The sequence below is a fragment of the Talpa europaea genome (assembly GCF_964194135.1).
Source record: "Talpa europaea genome assembly, chromosome: 10".
Taxonomy (NCBI): Eukaryota; Metazoa; Chordata; class Mammalia; order Eulipotyphla; family Talpidae; genus Talpa; species Talpa europaea.
This window is the reverse complement of record NC_140077.1, coordinates 76,494,916-76,517,824: the sequence shown is the minus strand read 5'-3', so window position 1 is coordinate 76,517,824 and position 22,909 is coordinate 76,494,916. Positions and strand designations below refer to the sequence as shown.

The 22,909-nt window shown below is 54.5% G+C and overlaps 2 protein-coding genes across 2 annotated transcripts in view; both read right to left on the bottom strand.

Moving 5' to 3' along the window:
• CACNA1S (calcium voltage-gated channel subunit alpha1 S) overlaps window positions 1-20,249 on the bottom strand; it is a gene marked incomplete at its 5' end in the record, with an annotated part of 59,154 nt that extends 38,905 nt beyond the window's left edge. The window contains 7 exons of the mRNA XM_084245540.1: window positions 67-170; window positions 1,112-1,317; window positions 2,095-2,247; window positions 2,426-2,568; window positions 4,363-4,502; window positions 18,252-18,357; window positions 20,098-20,249. Of these exons, the coding sequence (XP_084101666.1) occupies window positions 67-170; window positions 1,112-1,317; window positions 2,095-2,247; window positions 2,426-2,568; window positions 4,363-4,502; window positions 18,252-18,357; window positions 20,098-20,249 (1,004 nt within the window). The remainder of the gene's footprint in view (window positions 1-66; window positions 171-1,111; window positions 1,318-2,094; window positions 2,248-2,425; window positions 2,569-4,362; window positions 4,503-18,251; window positions 18,358-20,097) is intronic.
• A 1,657-nt stretch (window positions 20,250-21,906) lies between these two features.
• Window positions 21,907-22,512, bottom strand: ASCL5 (achaete-scute family bHLH transcription factor 5; the record flags this gene model as incomplete). Its single annotated transcript, XM_084245539.1, has 1 exon — window positions 21,907-22,512. One exon carries the CDS (start codon window positions 22,510-22,512, stop codon window positions 21,907-21,909), a length of 606 nt encoding a protein of 201 aa, XP_084101665.1.
• Window positions 22,513-22,909: the final 397 nt, after the last annotated feature.

Below are 22,909 nucleotides of genomic sequence, written 5' to 3'. Positions count from 1 at the left end.
CCCTGTCCTGCTCCTCCTCTCCCTCTCTTTCTTCTCTCTCTTCCAGCTGCTTTTGAGCTTCCTTACCCACTCAGGACACCCAGGACCAGGTTGAGGATGAAGAAGGATCCCAGCAGAATCAAGGTGACAAAATAGATCCAGGGCCACTCGTTCCCGATGGCATCATTCACCTGGTGGGCACAGAGGTGTGAGTCCCATCTCCTACTGAAGGCTTAGGTGCCCCTCCTGAGTTGACCCACTCCAACTCTGTCCAACTCTGGGGAACAAGGGGTGAGGCCCTCTGGGCCCAGCCAGGCCACCTGTGCTGGCCTGAGGCCCCAGGCTCAGAGCAAGCAGCGTCCCCCGAGGCTGCGTTGCTGACTGTTGACCTGGCCCAGGCAAGAGACTCATTTCTCCCTGCAAACGTCCACCTCTCTGGGCTGACTGCCCCAGGGATGCTATCTCCATTTGGTTTCTTTACAGCCAACATTTTTCAAAATAGAAGAAACACTTAAAAGTTTTGACCTGAACAACCTCTTTGACCCTAGACGAGTCGCTTCACATCAGCCTGTCCCTATAACCAGGATAATGATGTGAAGTTGCTGCCCATATGAATTTATGAGAACTGTTCACAAGAACCCTTTCTATTTGCAAAGTATTTGACGGTTTTACAATTTCTCCTCCAAAGGCATGTTACCTTGTGGTAATATCACAGCGACCCTGCAACACAGGTAGTGCCACCATGTTAATTTCACACACTAGGAACTGTCATCTGATAATACTGAGACTGGAAAGTGGCCTTGCCCAGTGGCCAGAAGAGAGGCTCAATGAGAGATTTCCTCAGGCCCTTCATCTCTTGTGAAATCTGAGATTCTAGACTATCAGGAATGAGTTGTTCATAGTCAGGCTTAAGGAAAAGTGAGGGATTGAGAGCAGAACCCTCGGAGCCCCTGGCCCTGTACCCCACTCCCATCTGGAGAGCAGGTTGTGCCTTGGGGACTGCCCAAAGGCACCAGGACACACCTGGGGACGAGAAGGTGTGCATTTCCCTGGGCAGGTGAGAAGGAGCATGGACAGGGACTGGCAGGCCCACCCCCCCGTTCCTCTGACCAGACCAGGGCCTGGGACCCACCCAGTACAGCACGTCGGTCCAGCCCTCCATGGTGATGCACTGGTACACGGTGAGCATAGAGAAGCCGAAGTTGTCGAAGTGGGTGATGCCGTGGTTGGGCCCCGGCCAGCCACCCCGGCACTCGCTGCCGTTGATGGTGCATGGGCGCCCTGAGCCTGTCCGGGCGCAGGGCGAGGGCTTCTCGTTTTCCACTGTGGCCACGATGTCTGGAGGTGGACAACGGCATGAGCGTGAGCATCAGATCGTAGGAGGAGGAGGTAATGGGAGGAAAGGGGTCAACAGCAGTTTAAAATCTGTTAGTAACAAGTCTAGTGACACACTCCGTGGGAGATGCAAGGGCTGCTTGCACCCCACATGCACCCCACATACAGGGGGTTCATCACTGTCCTCTTACGGTGAATTCCCAAATTAACATGTCATGCTCATTGTTCACCTTGAATGCTATTAACACCAATGGGTAAACCCATGTCAATAAAAGTTCCTCAATGGTCTTTATGAGTGCAAAGGGGCCCAGAGAACCAACAGTTTGAGAACTACTGGTTTTGAAAGCTTAACTGAAGTCCATCGGGGCTCAAGGTGGGTTACCTCTGCCAACCTTACAAATGATCCCTTTAGTTCTTGGGGGCTTTCTTGAGGTCCCTAGTTATTGAATTGCAATCTGATTCTATGGATTCCAGACTCAAGCTAAACTAGAGCCACAGGGGAAAGTAGAACAAGAAATTCAGTTTTATCTTGAGCCTGCAGCTTAACCCACAGCTGGCCCAGACAGCCCATAGACAGCAATTATGGACGGGGGGTCTAGTTCCAAACAAGCCACGGCCCAGGCCCTGGCCCACCTGAGCCGGCAGGGCCCTCCTTCCTCCAGTCCCTGTCCTGGAGAAACTATTCCCAAGGTCAACAAGTGTGGGAAGCAGTGACTTAGTCCTGAGGCTGGTGGCCCCCTTTTGGCTGTCCAGGACCGTCCTCAGCCCCCAGGGGCTCACCTGTGCCAATGAAGTAGCAGGTCTTGTGCATTTTGCCCTTGAAGAGCTCCAGCCCGATGATGGCATAAATGATAACCATGAAGAGGACAAGCAGAGCGATGTGGAACAAGGGGAGCATGGCCTTGAAGATGGAGTTGAGGACCACCTGCAGGCCTGTAGCAAGGGTGGGGAAGAGAAATGGGGTGTCACCTCCCTTCTTGGTCTCACAGCCCTCCCTCTCGACAGCCCTTGGGAAGCCTCTAGGACACCAAGGTAGAAGGGGGACCCAGAGCTAGGCAAGGAAACGGGTTGGGCAGGGAGGGAGGGGATCTTCTGGGGCACTGCCACCCACTGGGCACCCCCGACACCAGCCGGAGGGGTCTGAGCACACGGAAGGCTCTCAGGGCCTTGACATCCAGGCCAGCTCCTTTGTTGCTCAGTGGGGCTGTGTTGCTTTGGATGACGTTAACCTGTTCCAGAATCACGGTGAAGACCCTAGAGTGGAGAAGAGGAGAGAGGAGGCCCCAGCCGTCAGGCAGACCACTGTCCCAGTGGTCCAGGACCCTGTGTCCTGTCTGCACTCAGGGGACTGGCTAGAGGAGAGATGACAAACGCATTCCATCGGCTGCTAACGCACGACTTGGTAACGCTGGTCTGCAGAATGCATTAGAAAGGATTCTGAGGCCAAGCTCAGACTCAGGGAAGAGAATATTGGATATGCTTAGGATCCACTTTGGGAACTGGAGGGGATGGAGGTCCAGGTGCTACAGGCATGTCTAGTCCCCGGCCCAGGGACTGAGGAGACCCCATGTGGGCTGAAGGCTACCAGCAGCCCCCGCTCAGTGGGCCGTCTTGGCCACAGGTCCCTGCACGCTGCATCTGATAGTGACTTTTCTTGCATCTGATAGTTTTTTTCCTGCTCATCTCCTCCTCTATCAATTTACTCGGATTTTCATTACCCTTTGAAATCCACCCCAAACCCTCTTCCTTCTGAATCCTTCTTTTGACAGCTGAACACTGGGACACACTGCCTGGTGATGGATGTGAGGCGAGCATTATTTTCTCACTCTGTTAAGCAGAAGAACAGAGCACATTGTGCTCTGGGCTGTGAGACAGAGCGCAGTCACACTCGCTGGACCAGACCATAGTTCACTGAGAGCAGAGGCTAATTCACAGACTTCTATTCCCTCTGTTGTGCCTCAAGCAGCCTGGCTAATTAGCAGATAATCCACAGAGTGCTTATTGAATGGCAGGAAGCAGAGTGGTGACGCTAGCTGCTGAGGCAGAACTGCCTTGGTGTGGATCCCGGCCCAGCTGCTGGTTTGCTGTGTGACCCTGGGCCAGTGGCTTGGCTTTTCTGAGCCTTAATTTCCTTGAATGGTGAAAATAAGAGCATTTCAGGGGTCATTGAATGAGACGTCCTATGTAAAGCACACAAAGTGCTAAATAAATGCCGCTCTTATGTTAAGATGGCGGTGACTGCAGGTTATGTTATAGACTGAATTGTGTCCCGCCCCCTCCTCAAATTCATATGCCGAAGCCCTAACCCTCAGTACCTCAACTGTTTTGGAGACAGGGCCTTTAAAGAGGTGATTACATAAATAAGACTTACGGTGAGCCCTAATATTCAATAGGACTGGTGTCCTTAGAAGAAGAGGAAATTTGAACCCCCAAAGAGACACCAGGTGTGCACAGAGGAAAGGCCACATGAGGACACAGGAGAAGTTGGCCATCTGCCAGCCCATGAGAGAGACCTCCTGGAGACCAGCTCCCTGATGCAATACCTTATCCCGATTTCCAGCTTCCAAACTGTGAGGAAATGAATGTCTGCCATTGAGACCTCCGTGTGTGGGATTTTGTTATGGCGGCCTGAGCGAACTAATACAAATTGCTGACTCTGCATTTTTGTATACCTAATAACATGTGCTCAATAGAAGGCCATGGAATAAATAATTGGTAAAAGTTCAGAGACTTATGAACAGCCAGAAACAATGGGCCACTGTAACCACATACATGGCTTCCACTTTTGCTTGATGTGAAAAGAATAGAGGAACTTAGAGTGCCTCACTGAGGATGGGGTGTGTGACCTGCCAGTGTGGGCAGCGTTCACCCTCCACCAACACCAGCTGCACCCCTGCAGTGGCTGGCGCTGGGCAGAGGTGGCTCCATAGCCATAGACCACAAGGCTGGGGGTCCGTCTTGCCTTCAGAATGCTGGTGGGGATGGTAGGCATGGGGTCTTCAGAGAACCCCTGTGACTTCAGAACCCCCTCCCCACGTTGGGCCTCACCCCAGGAAGACAATGATGAAGTCCAGCACGTTCCAGCCACTGCGCAGGTAGGCATCTTGGTGGAACAGGAAGCCATAGGCAATGATCTTCATCGCAGCCTCAATGGAGAAGACGATGAGGAAGAAATACTCCAGTTTCTCCTGTGGGAGCAAGGTGGTCACCCGCCTGTCTTATGTATTCCAGTGCAGCCTGTTCACCCTGCTCTCTCCTTCAAGGCACACTGTTCCTAGCCATGCCTGCCTCAGGACCTTTGCACTTGCTGTTCCTATGCATGGGATTCCTCCATCCCCACCTTCCACCACACATGTCCACATTGCTATCTCTCTCAGTTCCTGAAAAAGTCATCCCTCACTGAGGCCTTCCCTGGCGACTCAAGTACAGTTTGAGCCAACTCCCAAGCTGTCCTTTTCCCTGATTTATTTGTGTTCTTAGCACTTATCCCTAGCTAAAAATACCGTATGTATTTCGATCTTGTTCATTTTCTATCTTACACACTAGAATATAAACTCCATGAAGTACGGGGGATTTTTTTCATTATTCTACTTCCAAGGCCTTGAATTGGATGAGTAAATAAATGGCCCTAGCAGCCCCCCAAATGAAGGTCACCAGGCGGTTTCTGCTGGGGCATCTTTCCTCTCCCACCACCCTGAGGGCTGATGTAGGAGGTGGGGGGAATATTTCTCAGAACTCCACGTGACTGATCAGGGTCTTGCCTTTAATTCATTTTTCCGTGACCTCTCCTGCCCACCCTGATCGCTTGCAGGCAGCCACTTAAAAGGCATAAGCACTGAGAGGGAGGGTGAGGGGGACCTGGGGTGCAGTTTGTATAGGGGTGCCCTTGCAGGAAAGAGTTCCAGCTCAGCCCCACCCCACAGAAGGCCTTGCTGACTCACTCAAGTCCTTCCCCTGTAGCCGGATTCTCTCACATACCCCCATCCTTGGCTCGGTCACCCCTTCTCTTTCTCTGGGCCCAGGAGGGATCATTTCTGAGAAAGCAGGCCCCTTCTTCCAGGACCCCAGACTTACTACAGCCTGGCTTGAGATCTCACCCACTCCCCAGACAAGCCCAGTGTCCCCAGGGAGCCCACATCTGGAACTGTAAAAGCATTTTCTTTTTTATGATTTTCTTAGTAACATTTTCTCCAGTTTACTTCATTGCAACACTAGGGTGGATAACACATATAACATACAAAATATATGTTAATTGACACATAATAGTAAGACTTCCCATCATCAACAGACTATTAGTAGTAAGTTTGGGAGGAGTCAAATGTTATAGGTGGATTTTTGATTGGCGCGGGGCGGGGATCAGTGGCCCTAACCCCCATGTTGTTCAAGGGTCAACTGCATATCTAGAATTTGGCACCTCTAGAGCTGAGCAATAGGGGCTCTGTGCCCCATAGTCCACCCCCTCCCCCGTCACCAATAATCACCAGAGGGCACTCCAAGAAATCAGGCCCCCAGAGGGCACCCCAGGAAAGCAGGCCCCCAGCTCACTATGGAGGCAGAACTCAGATGATAGGGTCACACTTCCTTTATTCTGGGAGGAGCTAGATTGGGGAACTGGCCACCCCATTAATGATTTGGAAGAGAATTCATTTTTACTTCCAAGTGGGCAAATGTGTGAAGCAAGGGACGAGGCCTCCAAACGGCTTGTCAATATGGACGTGGGCCCAGAACCCTCCTAATATGTTTTTAGAAAATTTTCCTGAAAGCACAATTTTCCCTTCTATATAGAGAGGCAAACAGGCAATCCTTAACCTCACCCCTGATTCTTCATACCCATTTATAATCCTAAAGCTTTCTTTTTCCAGAGAACAACAGTGCATGATTAAAATGCAAAGTTGAGCCATTCTACTGAAAGGGATTGTGCTTCACATTTGTGGGAATCCAGGAAACCCACTTCATGGTCCGGGCACCCTCCCTCCCTGTTGAGAGCACATTGGGGGCAACAAAGGAGGGCCCCCCTGGAGTGGGTAAAGGGTTGCATTCCTCCTCAGAGTATGCTTCCTGGGAGTCAGGCACCCCACTGAGGGGAAAGGGAAGGGTGGAGAGTGAGGTTGAGTCAGCATTTACATTTTCAGGTAGCTGCAGCCCAGGGGGACAGATGGAGAAGTAGGGTTGAAGGTAGGGAAAACAGGGCCCAAAATAGTTGCAGCGCTCACAGGCCAGGCAGCCAGCATGCACCAGGAGAGGCGCTTGCACCTGCCACTGCCTGTCCCGCTGCCTCCTGGCCCCAAGCAAGCTTGCCCAGGCCAGGACCTCAGACGGGGTCACCCAGGTTCCACAGCCTGAGAGCTCCAAGCCCCAGTTGTCCCCACACAGTCTCCCAGCCCGATTCTGGGTGCCTGGACACCCCCATCGAGGCCCTGTGTACACTTGACCCTCGCCCTCAGCCAAGAGATGGCCCTCTGTGACACTGGATCAACAATGTCCCATTGCTGACGCCCCTCCAGCCTGAGCTCAGGCCTTCAGAGGGAAAAGGGACATTTATTCCATGGTTTTTATTAAATGCTCGATGGACACACTGGGCAAAGCAAGATTCTCTCCAAGATCAAAGTTATCAGCCTTCCCACAACATCCCAGGTCCCTGCAGCTCCCTGCAGAGTCGCCCATCAGCTGGGGAGGCGGTAGGTGTGTGGCGTGGCAGTTCCCACCAGCTCTGTTTCTTGGGACACATTCCTGAGCCTCCATGAACCTCAGTTTTCTCATTTGTAAAATAGATAAAGCCACGAAGAGCTGTCTTGAGGGTTAAATGGCATCCTGCATGGACATGTCTACCTCCTGGCCCATTCCAAATGCGCAGTGCCTCATGGCTTTCTCACTGGAAACCTGGGCCTTCCGAGACAACTGCTTTCTGGCAGAATCTTGTTCTGCTGGCCTCAGTTGTGTTCTACTAGTTTCTGCTGTGTATTGTTGGTTTCTTTTGTGTGCCATAGGTGTCCAAAGTCCCTGTCTGAGTCCACGTCTGCAGGTGGCTCACCAGGGCTTGCTTCTGCCAATCTCAGACTCACATTCCAACCTGAAACTGCTCTTGTCCTGAACCTGCTCTTCTGCATGTTTCTCTGTCCAGCTGAGGGCACTGAGTCACCTGAGCCAGAAACCCAGGGCCTTGCTGGACTCCTCCAGTGCCCTCCCCTGGGCCCCAGCGCCACCACGTTTGGGCCTTTCTACTCCTGAAGTCTGGAGTCCACCCACAGTCCGCAGCAGACTGGAAATGAAAATCAACAGAGTGGTCTTTCCAGATCATCCTAGAAGTTTTGCTCTAAAGCCCATCCTGTTGCCTGGCACATAGCAGATGCCCCTGAAGACCTCCTGAGTCCACCCTCCTCAGCCTCATCACTGTGCTGCCCTTGCTTGTCCCTCTTGTCTGCAGTCTGTGCTCTGACCACCTCCTTTGGGGCAGTTCTGCAATGGCTCCGTGCCACCTACCAGATAAAATCCAGATGGCTCCATAGCTTGCAAGGCCCTCCATGACCCTCACCGAAACCCTGGCTTCCCCGATGACCTGTTGGCTGCCCTACCAGGCATGGGAATGACTGCCTCATCTCTCCTGTGCCCTGGCCTCCATGCCTTTGTCCACAGCTGCCCTTCTGCCCAGGGGCTCCATGCTTATCATCTCCTCTGGGAGACCCTGTGGGGAGCATCTGCTTGGTCGCCCGTCACACCATGCTGCTGTTCTTCACTGCCTTTCGCCAGAACAAAGCCTCCTTGAGACCGCGTCCCCTCAGAGTGGCTCCCACCTGTGGGCCTTCTTCCTGGTTCCCTGCCTCAGGGATGGGGTGGGGGGCAGGGTCAGGGATGTGCCATGTGCCCCGCAGCAGTGTTATTTGGCAGTGGGGGCAGAGTCATGCTCCAAAGAAGGCGTCTGAGTCGCTGTTGTGGTGGGTGAGGAGGTTTTGAGGTTGAACTCCCCTTACCCCGATTCTGATTCTTCCCCAGGGGGTGTGTCTCCCCCCATACCCAACTGGAAATATATCTGGTTCAAGGCTCTTGTTCCATTGCCTAGAGTGTCCTCCCCAGATGTCCACACAGCTCGCTCTCTTCTCTCTTTCAGATCCTGACTCTAAGGTGGATGGGCCCCCACCCTTGTCTTCAGCCCTCCCTTGTTTGTGTTCTCCCCTGGCTTTATTCTTCCTTTAGCAGTGCTCACCACGCAGCATGCTGAATGTTTCTTTTAACCATCTCTCCTGACCTGAATAGGCCTGCAAGAGCTGCTGTGTCCCCTGCACCTATGGCGGCCTCTGCTCCGTGACGTTTGTGATTGGGTGGATGAGTGAGGGTCCCGGCTCCCAGCTATTCGAGGTGCGGGCTGGGGGATGGGGACAGTGGGGCACCGCTCTGTGAACTGTCGTGACCACCACCAAGAGGAGACAAGCACAGACACTGGGAATAAGCACTTTGAAAGTGTTAGAGCAATTTGCGCAGCTTCCAATCACACAGGGGACAATGAATGGATTTGGGCTTGTTGAAGACACTTGGTGAGTCCCATTGACGTGAGTTGTGTGGTGGTCCCTGGCAAATGATCACCCACAGTCTCAGCAGACTGGAAATGAAAATCAACAGACTGATCTTTCCAGATCATCCTAGAAGCTCTGCTCTAAAGCATACCATGTGGCCTGGCACCTAGTAGGTGCTCGAGGAATGTTTATTGAATGAATAAACAACAGAACATTGTCATCTCTGCTGCAGCATCATTCAAAGGCAGGTTGTGACAGTTCGATTAATAATAAGAAATAAATACATTTGGTCTTTGTTCTCAGTTCAGGCACAGAGCTAACACCCTTGAAATTTTCTACGTGATGAGTGCCATGAAGGTGTCTTTTGTTATGTTAATGAGGTGACATTGGGACTGTCCCTACGACACCTGTCACCTAATGATAAGGGCTGTCACCAGAGGAGCCAATCTTATGATTAGAGGGTGGAACTTTTAGTTCCACCCCTTCCCCTCACCCCCAGCCTCCAGGAGGGATAAGCTGGTGATTGAGCTCAGTCTTCAATGAGTCCACACATCAAAGATTTAATCAGACGTGCCCATAAAATGAACCCTGCATAAAACCCAAAAGGTGAGTTCGGAGGGCTTCCTGGTTGGTGAGCATGTGGGGTCTGGGAACAGTGGTTCACCGGGCCCGAGAGAATATGGGTGCTCCCTGCCCTTTCCCCAGACCTGCTCTCTGCATGTCTTCCACCTGACCACTCCTGGGTTACATGCTTTTATGATAAGATGATAGTCTAGTAAATAAAATATTTCTGAGTTCTGAGAGCCATTCTAGATTAAGCAAAGCCAAGGATGGGATTGCAGGAACCTCCGTATATAGCCAGCCACCTGGTGTCTGAGCCTGAAGGGGGCTGGGGCTGGGGAACAGGCTTGTAGGACTGAGGCTGTCACCTGTGGCCTTTGGCTCTCTCCAGTTAAGCAATGTCAGAACTGAGGTGAACTGTAGGATGCTCAGCTGAGAACGTTTTTGTGTGGGGGCCCTCGAATACATACACCTTAGAACTTACTCCAGTGGAGATATAGGGGTAGCCTTGAGATCTGCAGGGGCTCTAGACCCCAGAGCAGGGCGAAAGTGCCTGCCCTGCCCCCCAACCATCCTGACCTCAGGGAGGCCCACAGCCTACCTGCCTTTGTGAGTTTAGAGATCGTCACCACTCCTAACAAGGGTCTTGAGGACCAAAGTTCCCTTCCAGAGAGTTCTTGTCCCTCCACAGACAGCCTCTAACTGGGAATCCCTAGGGCCACTTTTGGTCAGAGCTAGGCCTGGAGTATGACCTGACCTTGTACCTGCTCTGGGGGCAGTGGGGCTGGCCACTCCCAAAGTCCAGTGCTGGTAACAGCAGGGCTCAGACACACTCTCCTCACACCCCACGACTGGTTTGCAGGCCATGTCATCATCGCCAAGAGTCAGCCAATCTTGACACAGCTGCTCTTCCGACCCTGGGCTTTGTGGGAAGGTAGGAGCTGGCTGGGCTTCCCTCCAAAGGAACTTGTCCAGCCTCAGTCTCCTGGCTGGGACCATGGAGGTTGCTGTCCCAGACCCTCTTCTCCCACATCCCTGCCCCAAGCATTGTGGCCTAAAGGTGGACTGGACTGGACTCTAGTCTTCCCAGCCCTAGCAGCCCTCCTAGGAGACACTGGAATCTAGAATTCACTGAAAGAGCCATAACAGACTGGTGTGAGGAGGACCCACAGAGGAACCAGAGGGTCTACTGGTCTACTGCCACATCCTAACCCCACCTCCTAGGCATCCTCACAAGCCCCTCACTACATGGGTGTGGCCTCTTTTCCACCTAAGGCCTCTGTACCTGTGTGCGCATGGTCTCTCTGTGCACCTGTGTGTGGGAAAGGCTTGGATAAATCCCTCCCACATGACTGCCTTGAGACAATGGCCCACACCATGAGGTGGCCGGGGATACCCAGGTAGCCATTGACTGATTATGTGGTCAGGGTCCGAGATAGTCTGGGAGTAGCTCGGAAATTATACCAAGCACCTGCACAGGAAGTTCTCCCTGTATACAACATGTCCCTTCCTGTTCCCCATGAAGCTGATTACCCTTTATTTCCCCTGGACACTGGTTCTCCTGCCATTGTCACATAATCAATCATACTTGTTCACTATGACTAAATAAATAGCAAGACTCTGCTATTGAGGCCTCCCAGCAAGAACTGGGTAGTGTCACAGTATAATTCTATGATACCGAAAATTGTCTTCCTCCTAGACCCAAACATTCAGCCATGCAACTAGAATAATAAGGCCTCAACCAGGGGGCAGAGGCTGTGACCCTTGCTCCTTGGCACTTCCTGAGATCTGGGTACAACCCCAGGGCAGGCAGGACGACAGAGGGCACCAGGAATACCACCCCAGAGGGGTCTGAGTTCAGAATCCAAATAAAGTTGGAATTTAGATAAAACATGTTTCTTGAGCTCCTCAGCTTAGATGGAAGTTCAGCCTGTTACACCATTTCTCCTGTTTTGCAGATGAGGAAAGTGGAGCTCAGACAGGGAAAGTGGGGGTCCCAAGGCTATGAGGTGCCCCGGCTGCTGACTGAGGCCACAGCTCTGCTGGAGGGCAGCCTGAGGGCCTATGGCCTCACCGTTGTTCTCATGGTATCCAGAGTGCTGGCATCACCACGACCACCTCAGACCCTAGTTTGGAAAATGACCCACTGGGGAGTGAGGAAACTGGCTATATTTAGCTTGATGAACTCTCACCCAAATAGACGTGATGTGAGCGGGGCTTTCCTGCCATCCTGCCTCCCACCGGGATCTGGGCCCCTCCTCTTCCCACACCAGAGAACCCAAGTCATGTCAGCCTTCTAGACAAGTGGAGCACTGAAGCTAAAGAAACAGGAGGACTTTGCCCCTGAGGGTCTTAGTGAAGAGGGGTGAGGGGTTAACAGGGTGCTCCTTGGAGCATCCACCCTTGGAGAGGGTGGGAGACTAGACCTGTCTGGGGTAATACTAATAACGGTAAAGGTCTTCTAAGCACCCACTCAGGGGTCAGGCCCTATCCTAGCCACACACCTATAGTTAATCTTCACAGAAACCCAATCAAGAAGGTACTTTTACCCTCATTTTACAGATGAGGAAACGGAAGCACAGAGGAGTTAAGTCATTTCCTTGGGCTCACACAGCCTAGGGCAGAGGCACAAAGTGAATCCAGACAGTCTGATTGCAGGCGCCGTGGTCTGAACCACTCCACCGTGCTGAGGAAGGAGGAAAAGGCACCTGGACACATGGGTGGGCTTATTCCCTCCTGCCTTACCCCTTCCGCCCTCTCCAGGGCTGGATACTGGACTTTGGCAGTGGGCTGCAGGGCACAGGAGGAATGGATGGATCCTTAGTGGGTGATCTCATGTGCCAGGTGGGCCATGACCTTGCCCTCATTGGTATAACATTCTGGAAGGGCAGCGCTGTGGTCCCTTGTCTCAGATGAGGTATCAGGGCTTAGGGACTTTGGGGAGCTCTAAGCAGAGTCCAGCTTGAAGGGAGGTCTGTCTGACTTGAAAGCCTTGTGCTTCCTATCACCCCCCAACCAAAACTTACAACTTGGACAACATGCCCAGGGCTTCTTCTTCAAAAGCTTTCATTCCTCACTGTCTCAGTGTCCACAGGCCCTTGCTCTGGCATGAGGGGTGCAGACTGGTGGTGGGGAATGCTAAGTCCCCCAGAAGGGGAGCTCAGGCTCTGGGTGAGAGAGGGCAGGCTCTGACGGGGCTGAACACCAGGTTTTCATTTCACTTCACTAGACCCAGGTCCAGTGGACCCTGATTTTTTGCTTGACCTTCTTTTTGCTTATCATTTACATTATTTTTTAGCATGTTCTTTCTATGAATCGCTGAAGGGCCAGACCACAGCCAGTCTGTATCTGAGGCCTGAGCCTCCACAGATGGGGAGGTGGAGTGGGGCTGGCGGGTGCAACGTCGCGGGACATTCCGGACCCTATAAAAAGACAACTGCCTTGGATGCCAGAGGCTTAGGCTGTGGCCCGGAGGACTGCTCAGCAACCTGAACCCCAGGAATGTACTTGGGGCCTGGCCCAGTCTGCTGACGTGGGAGGGGCTAAAAGGCAGAATCCTGTCCTCAGCCCCTCTGTCTACTCCTCCCACCAGGAACAAAGCCTGCTTGACCGGAGTGTCACTAAAAGTCATCCAGAACTTGGAAATAAGGCAAAAGGATGGTGCCATGTCCTTGAAATATCACATCGGAGCATTTTATAACAGGCTGGGTCTGTTATCTGAGGCGGGATTTCTCGGCCTCAGTCCTATTCACATTTCAGGCCGGAGCATTCTTGGTGGGCATGAGGGGCCATGCTGAGTACTGCAGGTTGCTCAGCGGCAGCCCTGGTCTCCACCCATGAGTGCAGGCACTGCACTTGCTCCTGCCAATTTCCAGACTTTGCCAACTGTCTGCTCCCTCCCGCCTCCCCCAACCCCTGACCTAGGGGACTGACCTTTGCTTAATGCTCAGTGTTCGGCCCTGGAGAGACGCAATGGTTCTTCCTTGAGAGAAAAGATGCCCCCAAAGTCACAGCTTTTCATGCCCCTCAGGGCACCGGCCAGCTTGGTTTTTCACCAATCATGTGTGCCTTCTGTTTCTCTGAGCCAACTTGACCTTCTTTTTTGCTTATCACTTACATTATTTTTTAGCATGTTCTTTCTATATTGTAAATCAAGTTTTCACTTTTTGAAAATCATATTTTCACCAGGATCATTCTGAGGGTGAAAGGAGGTGATGTAGCAACCCATTTTGAGCCTGTGCCCAATAATTAGTAATTTTGCTGTTCTGAGTGGGTTCCCTCAGGAATGGTGACGTCCGCGAGGTCCCCTTGAATTCAGTCAGGGAGGGGGGCTACTTCAGACCTCCGGGAAAAGTGGGACTTGGAGGGCCAGAGCTGGTTTTGCAGGGTCTCCTTCTGGGCTGGGGTTCTTGTCTCGGCCTTCAGCTGCCCTTAGACATCTCACTGCCCTTCCTGGGGGCCCTTTCGGTTCTGTCAATTCCATCCTCCTGCTTCTCTGGGAAGGTGGGCCCCTTCGTTACCTTTGTCCCCCAGCCTCTACTCCCTTGGAAAATTCTGAGGTGTGGTCTAATCAGGCATGAGCTCTCCAGTCTAAAACCAGCTTTTCTCTTGGGCGAACAGAGGCAGCCTCGGGGCTAGGCGGGTGTGCAGAGTGTCCCTTCGGGCCTGGGCAGGCAGCTGCCAACTGGAGACAGCAGGATGACAGTGAGGGGTCGGGAGCTTCCATGGGGTCCCCACTGTGCCACTCCCCAGGGAAGCAGAGATGGGCATCCTCCTCTCTCCTCTACTGAGGTTCAGGAGCCACGCCGGCATCCCAGCACAGGGGCTGCTCTGCCCCTCCAAGTCCCACTCCCTGACTGAATTCAAGGAGACCTCGCGGACGTCACCATTCCTGAGGGAACCCACTCAGAACAGCAAAATTACTGATTACTGGGCATAGGCTTGAAATGGGTTGCTTTGACAGCCCACTGCGCCTGCGCCGGGCCTAACCAGTTCTGTGCCTGGGTTCAATGAGGCCCGGGGCTCCCTTGCACCACAGTCCTGCTCCTCCCCCCGGCTGGCTTCAAGCCCGCTGTCTCTGCCCACCGCGATGCCTCAGAGCCGCCAGCATGTCAGTGCCGGAGTCTTTTCTTGCCATCTTCTGGTCACCGGGCCCCTAAGGAATTCCTTGTCCTCTGGACCCCCGTTTCCTCCTCTCTCATAGGAAGGACCCCAGTATTTCCTGCTAAGTCAGAGGGGTACCCCAGCTCCTGCCATAAGCCTTAAGAAATCTGGGAGTGGAGGAGATGGAGAGCAGGGAGAAGCTCCTGGCAGGGACACCAGGACTTCAGGGAGCCAGTTCCCACAACGGGTGTCAGGGCTCCGCCCATGATTGGGGGTGCTGCTGCCCCCAACTGTGTTTGTATACTAGGCAACAATAGGAAGCCTTTATTTTCCCCCCAAATCCCCCACCCCTGTCCCACCCTAGTCAGTCTGGCATCCCCCAAAGTGAGAAACTCCTCCTGCACCACGAGCAGCCTTGCACATCCAGCCGCCCGGCGGACATGGCGCCTGTGTGTTGACTTGTCTGGAGGCGGACTCGCTGGTGCCTCCTCCGCCCGCAGCCTGCTCCCCAGGGCTGCCTGTCCTGGTAAGCGATACTGCCACCTGCTCAGTCACCCACTCTGAAACCCAAGTGTCACCCTCGCTTTCTTCCCTCCCCCACATCTCTGTCCCCACATCCAGCCATCACCAGGTCCCCTGGAGTTGTCTACTAAGTGTCTGTCCCCCTCACCCCCGGACCCAGGTCACCATGCCCAGGGTCTGGGGCCCATCTCCCCCATTTTCTGCCCAAGCGACTCCAGGGTCCTCAGCAGCCCTTTCCCTGCTTCCCACCCAGGGGGCCCCTCCCATCCACACTTGGGGTGTTTCTAAGCCCCACACCACCTCCTGCCTCTGCCTCCAGCCCATTGCCCACACGGCTCCCTCAGTGAGGACCCTCCTCCTGTCCGGCTTCTCTCCTTTATGCCCGAGCCCCTCATCCAGGACCCACTGTTTCATCATCATCAAGGCTCAGGGCCAATGAAAATGTGGGGCCCCTCCTTCAAAAAGTAGGAAGTAAGTGCCAATAAGGGGACTAAAACATAAAGCTTTGCCTTCCTGCCTCAGTCCCTTTGTCCAGCACCTGTCCTGGTCTTGGACATTGCCAGTGTATGTGCAGGGCCGGTGCAGACACTCCCAGGTGACTTCTTCTCCCCCTCTGGCCCTGTGCAGGCACAGCCCCCTAAATATCCCCACCAACACACCCCCTACCTGGCAGTCAGATGTCAGGTGCCCTGGCCAGAGATGGGGAAGTTGCCCTTCACACAGGCCTCTGCTGGGACTGCATGGGACAGGCAACACCCCAAGGAGACACCAGCACCCAGACAGGGACTGGGCCAGAGGCTGACCCTGCAGTCACTCCCTGCATCAGCCCAGAGTAGAAGTAGCCACCCCTGTGCCCTTCCTGAGACACAAAAGAGCACATGTACCCCCCGAGGTGGGTAGCTCAGGGGGCCAGGGGGCCAGTGACTGAGTGGACAGCCAGGCCTTTGAGGCGAGGTGGTGGGGGGTGGGACCACATGTGAGCTGTGGTACCAAGCTCCTGCTGTGTGAACCACGGCCCACTGGACTTTATCCCAAAACATAGAGTTGAAGATGAAATGACTCCAAGTGTGAACACTCCTACCACAGACCTCAGCTGCACAGCACATACCCTTGGAAGCTGGCCCTCCCCCCACCCCTCCGGTCTCAGCTCTACATGCCACCCTTCAGGGAGCCTCCCTGACACCAGCTTCCCTCCAGTATGTATCAGTGTCCCCAAACCTCTCACATTTCCATTTCAGTTTAAGTACTTCTTTAATTGGCAAAATTGTAATTACTTATTTCATTGATTTAATTAAACATTGTGAAGATGGGAACTACATCAATCTGGGTCACAAGTATATCCCCAGTATTGCCAACGATATAATAGGTACAAAGTGCATATTTGTTAAATGAATGCGGAAGTTAATGAAGAATTGATCTTTGGGCCTCCATTCTTAAAAACTCTGGGTTAATTTGGATACCTGGAAAGTCCTTAACTTCCTCAGGTACCCACAGACAGCCAGTAGTGTAAAAGAGAGGTAAGTCTCTAATCTCCCTCTCGCCTGCTCTGACCCCTTCCACTTCCCTCTTGCTGGGTTTGTGGTGATGATATATCATGGGCAAAGGGGAGTGAGGAGGCCTCCACTAGAAGCTGCCTGTGTGACCTTCAGGTCTGCCTCCCCTCTCCAGGCTGCACTGTAAAGGACCCCTCACTGGTTGTATCCCATTCTGTTCTGACTTTCAGGGTGATATTTGCTGCTTTGGAAAGGTTTTTGGTCAGCTTTTCCTCTTCCAGAGAACTCATTGTCCTGTCTCTATGAGCTCTAAACCTTATCCAAGGCCTTTTCACTCCAGCTCACAAACTAAAGGAAAGCTTAGTTTTTGGCCTTTATGGCCCATTTGAAATTTTGATGGCAGCCATTTTGTTTCAAGATGAAGACTCATACCCACTAAGGTATCATTTCATACCTTAGGAAGACAGAGCTTCTTTCTAAATTGGTCAATTTCTTAAGCACTTGAAACGGAACCAAGGTCTAGAAATACGAAATCCAGAGAGTTCTCTGAGATTCACAAACACAGAGAACTAAACCTGCCTCTGGGAAGACCCAGGGCTCTGGAACCGCCTTTCCCATAATCTGGCTCTGCCCGTATCCAGTCCCACTCTCCTTCCACGCGTGGGAGCGCAGAGTTGTTTTCAGAATAGAGCCAAGCACACACTTGGAATCCCAGCTTCTCACCAACTCAAGATAGATCCCCATGGAAACCAACAGAAAGGAGAGGCAGAGATAAATATCCTTCTTTCAGGCCTGGATACACACTAATCAGCCTCCTCCCTCCCAGCCTGCTGTAACAGTGAAGAAAATGCCTGTTGAAATGGTGGCTCCATTGTCCTGTCCCCTCAGGGGTCTGGGCAGTAAATGCCAGAAACCACTGTTCCTAAGGGGCCTTTCCCTAGAAGTCCTCACACTGTCACCGAGTTGGCAACACAGCCATTACAAGGGCTGGTCAGAGAGACCTGAGTTTGGGACCCTATGACAAAAACTGGAGGTGGGGAGGCCTTGGGCAGGGTACCTAAATTCTCTGAGCCTCAGTATCCTTGGCTTATAATAGATCTGATAAAAATACTTATCTCCTATGACCGTTAAATAAGATAATAATGTGAAAGCTTTAGCATAAAGCCCAACATCCAGTAAGCATGTAATAACTGCTAGCATGTTTATTATCATCTAGTTCTTGGGTAAGTCAGTCCTTTGATCTCTTCATGTCTCAGCTCTCTCACCCACAAAGCAGAAAAGGAGATGGGACAACCTGATTCTGAAAAGTTCCTTCTAGCTCTGGAAGCACGGAATGCATCCTTGTCCATGAGACTGGTGAGGGGACTGGGGCACGGTGGTTCAGAACTTTAAAACACATCTACTCAGTACTCCTGGAGCAAACTGGCCCAGGCAAGCAAGCTCAATAGAAGCATGTTCCTTCTGGATTATATCTAGGGAAGGGAAATTATCATTCAGCCTCTATCACTGGTGAGCTGACCTTACTAGGCCTGTTTCCCCACTTGTCAAATAATGTTAAGAATCCAGAATGAGCAGCTTTACCCTGAAATGCCCACTGGGCCACTCGGCCAGACCTGCGGGTGGTTGGGAAGGTGGGGACTGTATCTTCCAGGGCTTGAAGCTCCACCATCATCTACTACCAGGGGTCTACCAGGGGTGTCGCCCCAGCCTGGGGCTGCAGATGGGCAAGAGATGGGGGAGTTTATCTTACCAGGCCGAGGTTCAGGGTGTTGTTGTCATCTTCTGGCATAGGCAGGTACACCGCCAGGGCCACACAGTTGGCAAAGATGGTGAGCAAGATGATGGTCTCGAAGGGCCTGGGGCCAGGGTTAAGGAGAGCCCTTGAGGAGGCCTGGGATATGCAGCAGTTAGGGAAAGAGAGCGCTCAGGGCCAGTCAAGACTATGACCATCATGCTAGGCTGATGGGCTCAGGCCGTGCAGTCCCTGCTCTCTTACAGGCTAGAGAAATGGCTGCTCCTAGCTGGGGACCTGGCTCCCCCTCATTGGAGCATGGGGACTATGGAGCTCTGACTCCTGGCTGAGGGCTACTCGAAGCCCAGAGCCCACCCCTTCCAGGGAGCTATGACTTTCTGAAATCTTGACCAGAGAGTCTGTGGGGGCTGACTCAGAGAACTGGCAAGGGGTGCTGAGGCTAAGGGGGGGTTTGGGTTCAGTGTCCATAGCACAGGACCAGGAAGGGAGACGGAAAGATGGAACCAGAATCTCTGAGCCCGAGGAAGGGATGGATATGAGATGGATGGGAGCCCCCAGAGCCCTGCACACACTGAGGCATACATCTCACACACACCCCTAGGTGGACCCACCCCCACAGTCACTTTCCAGAGGACACCTAGGCCCATTTTTTCTCCAGCTTGCTGGTGAGCATCATGACCAACCAGAGGTCGTGGGGACCATGTGGACAGGGTTGAGGGAGAGAAAGGGAGGAGGGTGTGACTTGTTTGAGTGGTTATGGGGATGAGGGTGGGGTAGATGGGGTGAGAGGCATATTAGGTAGCTGGGTTTGATTGAAACCTCCCAGTAACCTCCAGGGTTTGGGAAGAAAAGGGGGCCACAGGGACAGAGGCCTGGAAGAAAGAGCCCCAAGGAGCCCAGGATGGAGGAGGAAGAGCCACCAACCTACAGGAACAGCCTGCTGCCCAGGCCAGCAGGCGGGAGGTCAGCAGGAGGCTGAAGTGGCCTAGCACAGCTGTGGGGGGCAGACTGACCACCCACCCAGACTATCTCAACCAGGGCCATGGCTTTTTGTTTGTCACCTTCCCGTTATCTCTCATTCTCTTTTCTTCCAGAACAGCTGGTGGGAGCCCAGACTTCCAGAACCCTTCAGAAATATTTCAAATATTCCCTACTCACTTGACACAGGCCTCCCCTCCTCTCCACAACTCCTTCCTCCCTTCCCCAAATAACCCACATATTTTCATCATTCTTCCTCCCAGAGCAGTGCAAACATAGTAAGGGATCAAGTCCCTGTCCCCTGGGTGGTGAGTCTGAGCTAAAATAGCCAGTGCTGCTTGGCCTGGGCCTTGCAGCCATTCACCCCACTCTGGCGATTTCTCCTCAGCTCTATCCCCAGCTAGGATTTCCCCAAGTGGAAGCCTTCACCAGCCCTCACCTTCCTCTTCACTTTCACCCCATCCATCAAAGGGAGTGGATTTCCTCACAGAGACCATCACCCTCTCCCAACTCCATCCGATTCCAAAATGAGCCTGTTTCAAAATCTTGAAGCACGCCCCATGATAATGTGGATTTGGGTCTACCTGGGAGCAGCCGCACGTACCCCCTTGGCCTTTCACAGATGGCCACGAGGCATCTCAGGCTATCATCTGCCGCCCATTTGGGCCCCAGGAACCCCACTAGTTCCTCCTCCTCCCACCGCTGTTGAGGACTCCCTTTCCCAAGGATCCTCACGCCATTCTGGGACAGCTCACCCCATCTCATCCAGTCTCCTGGCCCCCAAAGTTTGGGGCTGTGACACCCCCACCTCCCTCTCCCACATCATAGCAAGGGTCCCCCATGCAGCAAGGGTCCTAAAGGATACTTCCATTCCACGATGCTGATGCAGGCCTTCCTCAGTGGGTTCTGCAGGGTGAGGCAGAACAGGGCCCGGGGCGGCCGGGGCAGGATCTCAGGAACGGGCTTCTTGGGCTGTTTCTTCCTCTGGCCCTCATCCTGGGGTGAGGATGGCTCCATGGCTTCCCTGGCAGCCTCACTCTCTCCCGCTCCCCCACCCCACTGCCCTCTCCTCCCTGCGTCCCCAATGCCCGGCCTTGGGGACTGGGTCGCCTGAGCCTGCTGGGCCAAGCCTGCCTTGCTGAGCCAGCCAGGGGGCGGGGGCAGGAGGATTACTTTCCCTGCTCCCAGCGAGTAAAATTAGCCTGCACTGGGCTCCCCGCTGCCCGGACTGAGCTCCTGAGGCCGGCAGCTGTCATTCCTCCCCAGTCCAGCCAGTGACATCCCAATATGTCCCGGTGAGATGGGGTGGGGGGTGGCAGCAGCAGGAACTCACACAGGCCTGGGAGGGGGCAGTAGGAGATAGCGGAAGGTTTCAGGACTGGGGCGACAGAGTTCTGGAATGAGGCTGCTTATTACAAGGAGCCTCAAACTTCAGGCTGACTCCTTGTGCTAAGATTAGAAGAGATGCAGAGTGCCCAACTTAGCAGAACTTGACAGGAAACCCCCATCCAACTCAGTGCCTGCAGTTATTATTGGGCCATACCCCCCCATATTCACCTACCCCGTGCATACCCCAGAGAAACAGCTGACAGCTCCACACTGGGGTGGAAAGTTCCTGAATGTGCACACCTAGTCACAACACCTGTCACAAGGGGTAGTGAGTGTAGCTTTGTGGTTTCTCCCGTCCCTCTGGCCCCCAACTTTGCTGAGCTGAGTGTTCTCTCTAGGACCCACACCCCTCCTCACACAGGCTCTGGCCCAGGCCAAGTTGTCTGTGATGTTAGGTGAATGTCTGAGCTGACAGAACACCTGCCAACATGGCTAACATGGGCAAGTGCTGAGGTGGGAGGGGGAGGGCAAGAGGTACTGGGTAGGTGAGGACAGCGATGGAGGACCACAAAACTCAACACATCTTTTATTTCGCCTCTTGGTGCAAACACAATGCCAGAACCCATGTGGTCTCAGTCCCCCTGGAGGCTACTACTCTCTGAGGAGAAAAACCAAAGTCCTCACCAGCCCAGAGCTAAAAGGACAAAAAGGCCACACTGGGGCTTGGGGCAGGGTAGGAGTGATGGCCTCTGCCATGGAAGCCAGAGGGCGCCCCACCTCTTCTCAAGTCTGTGGGGCTCATCTGGGCGAGTGCAGGCTCATCCTCACCCTGGGCGCCTTCCCCAGGGAGCAGCCGCTCAAGGAGAAAGCAGTATTTGAAGCCATCTCGTGGCGAGCTGAGGCGCTGCACAAGCCAACGGCAGCCCGGCCCGCCCCTGCACCGGCGGGCACCGGCAGCGCCTGCGGCCAAGGAGGAGACGCCTGGCCACACGGCCTGTCGTGCGGTGGAGCTGGACTCCGACTTTCCCCTGGGAGCAGCCGGAGGAGCGGGAGCCAGAGGCCGGGAGGACGGGCCTGGTTGCCCTCCTGCAGCCTGGAGGCGGTGCGGCGCGCCCCGGGGGCTTCCCGGCCCCTCCCTCCTCCTCCCGCCCTCCCTCCACGGGCGCCCCCACTGAAGGGGATGAGGCCAGTGGCGGCGGTGGGGAGGGAGGGCGTCGCAGACCCGGGAGCCCCGCGGACGCGCGAGTGGCAGGGGCCGCCTCGCGGGTGACGCGCAGCCCCAGACGGCTCGCGGGGGCGGATGGGCCTGTGGCTCCCCGAGCGCCGGGTGTGGCCACAGGCCCGGTCAGTGGCTGGATTCCTCCGACTCAAAGAAGCAAGGGGACTCGGACGACTCGGGCAGCAGGGACGGGGGCGCCCGAGCCTCGCTGTCGCCAGGGCAGGCGGGCCGGGGGCCGGCGGGCGGCGCGGAGGCAGGCCCGGCGCCGGGGAGGCTGCGGGCGGCGGGGGGCGCCGCGCCGTCCGGGGCCGCGCTCAGCAGCTCCTGCAGGTACTTGATGTAGCGGATGGCGGCGCGCAGCGTCTCCACCTTGCTGAGCCGCTTCTCCGCCAGCGCGCCGGGCAGGTGGCCGCGGAGCCGCGCGTAGCCCTCGTTGACGCACTTGACCCGCTGCCGCTCGCGCTCGTTGCGCTTCTGGATGAAGGCGGGCTCGAAGGGGTAGTCGTAGACCCCGAAGGCGCCGGGGAAGGGCACGTAGGGGAACACGCCCGCGTAGGCGTCATAGTAAGGAGGGTCGGCCGGGCCGGGGTACAGCAGGAAGGGCACGTTGCCCAGGGACTCGGCAGGGGTTAGGGGCGCCTGCCGGGGAGGGGGCACGACTCCCAGCTGCATGCAGCTGGGGGGCGCCATGGGCCTCCGGTCCACCAAGGCCCGGCAAAAGTTATTGTTCATGGTGCCGCGTGCAGCTGGTCCCAGCTGAGACCCTCCCCGAACCGCCCCTGCTTGGAGTCTGCACCACCCTGCCCGCGGGGCGCGTCACATCGCCAGCAGCCGCTCCTGTTAGGACTTCTTTCCGCACGTAGAGATGTCTTCCGAGGTCTCCCTAACGCAAGCCATCGCTGGGGACAGATGTGGCCCTTTGTAGAGGCTCAGAGGGCATCTGCTCAAATCCAGCCCGAGGTGCTGAGAAACTCCGGGGGCCCTCGCCCTCCTCCGTGGGGCTGGCCCATGGACAGGTCGACTGGCCTCCGAGCCCTGTCCCCTCCTGCAGCCCAGCACCAGCACCTCCCAGCGACGCTAACCCTGGGGCTCCCTGCTAGGGCCCCCAGTGCCTTGGACTTGTTTCTCA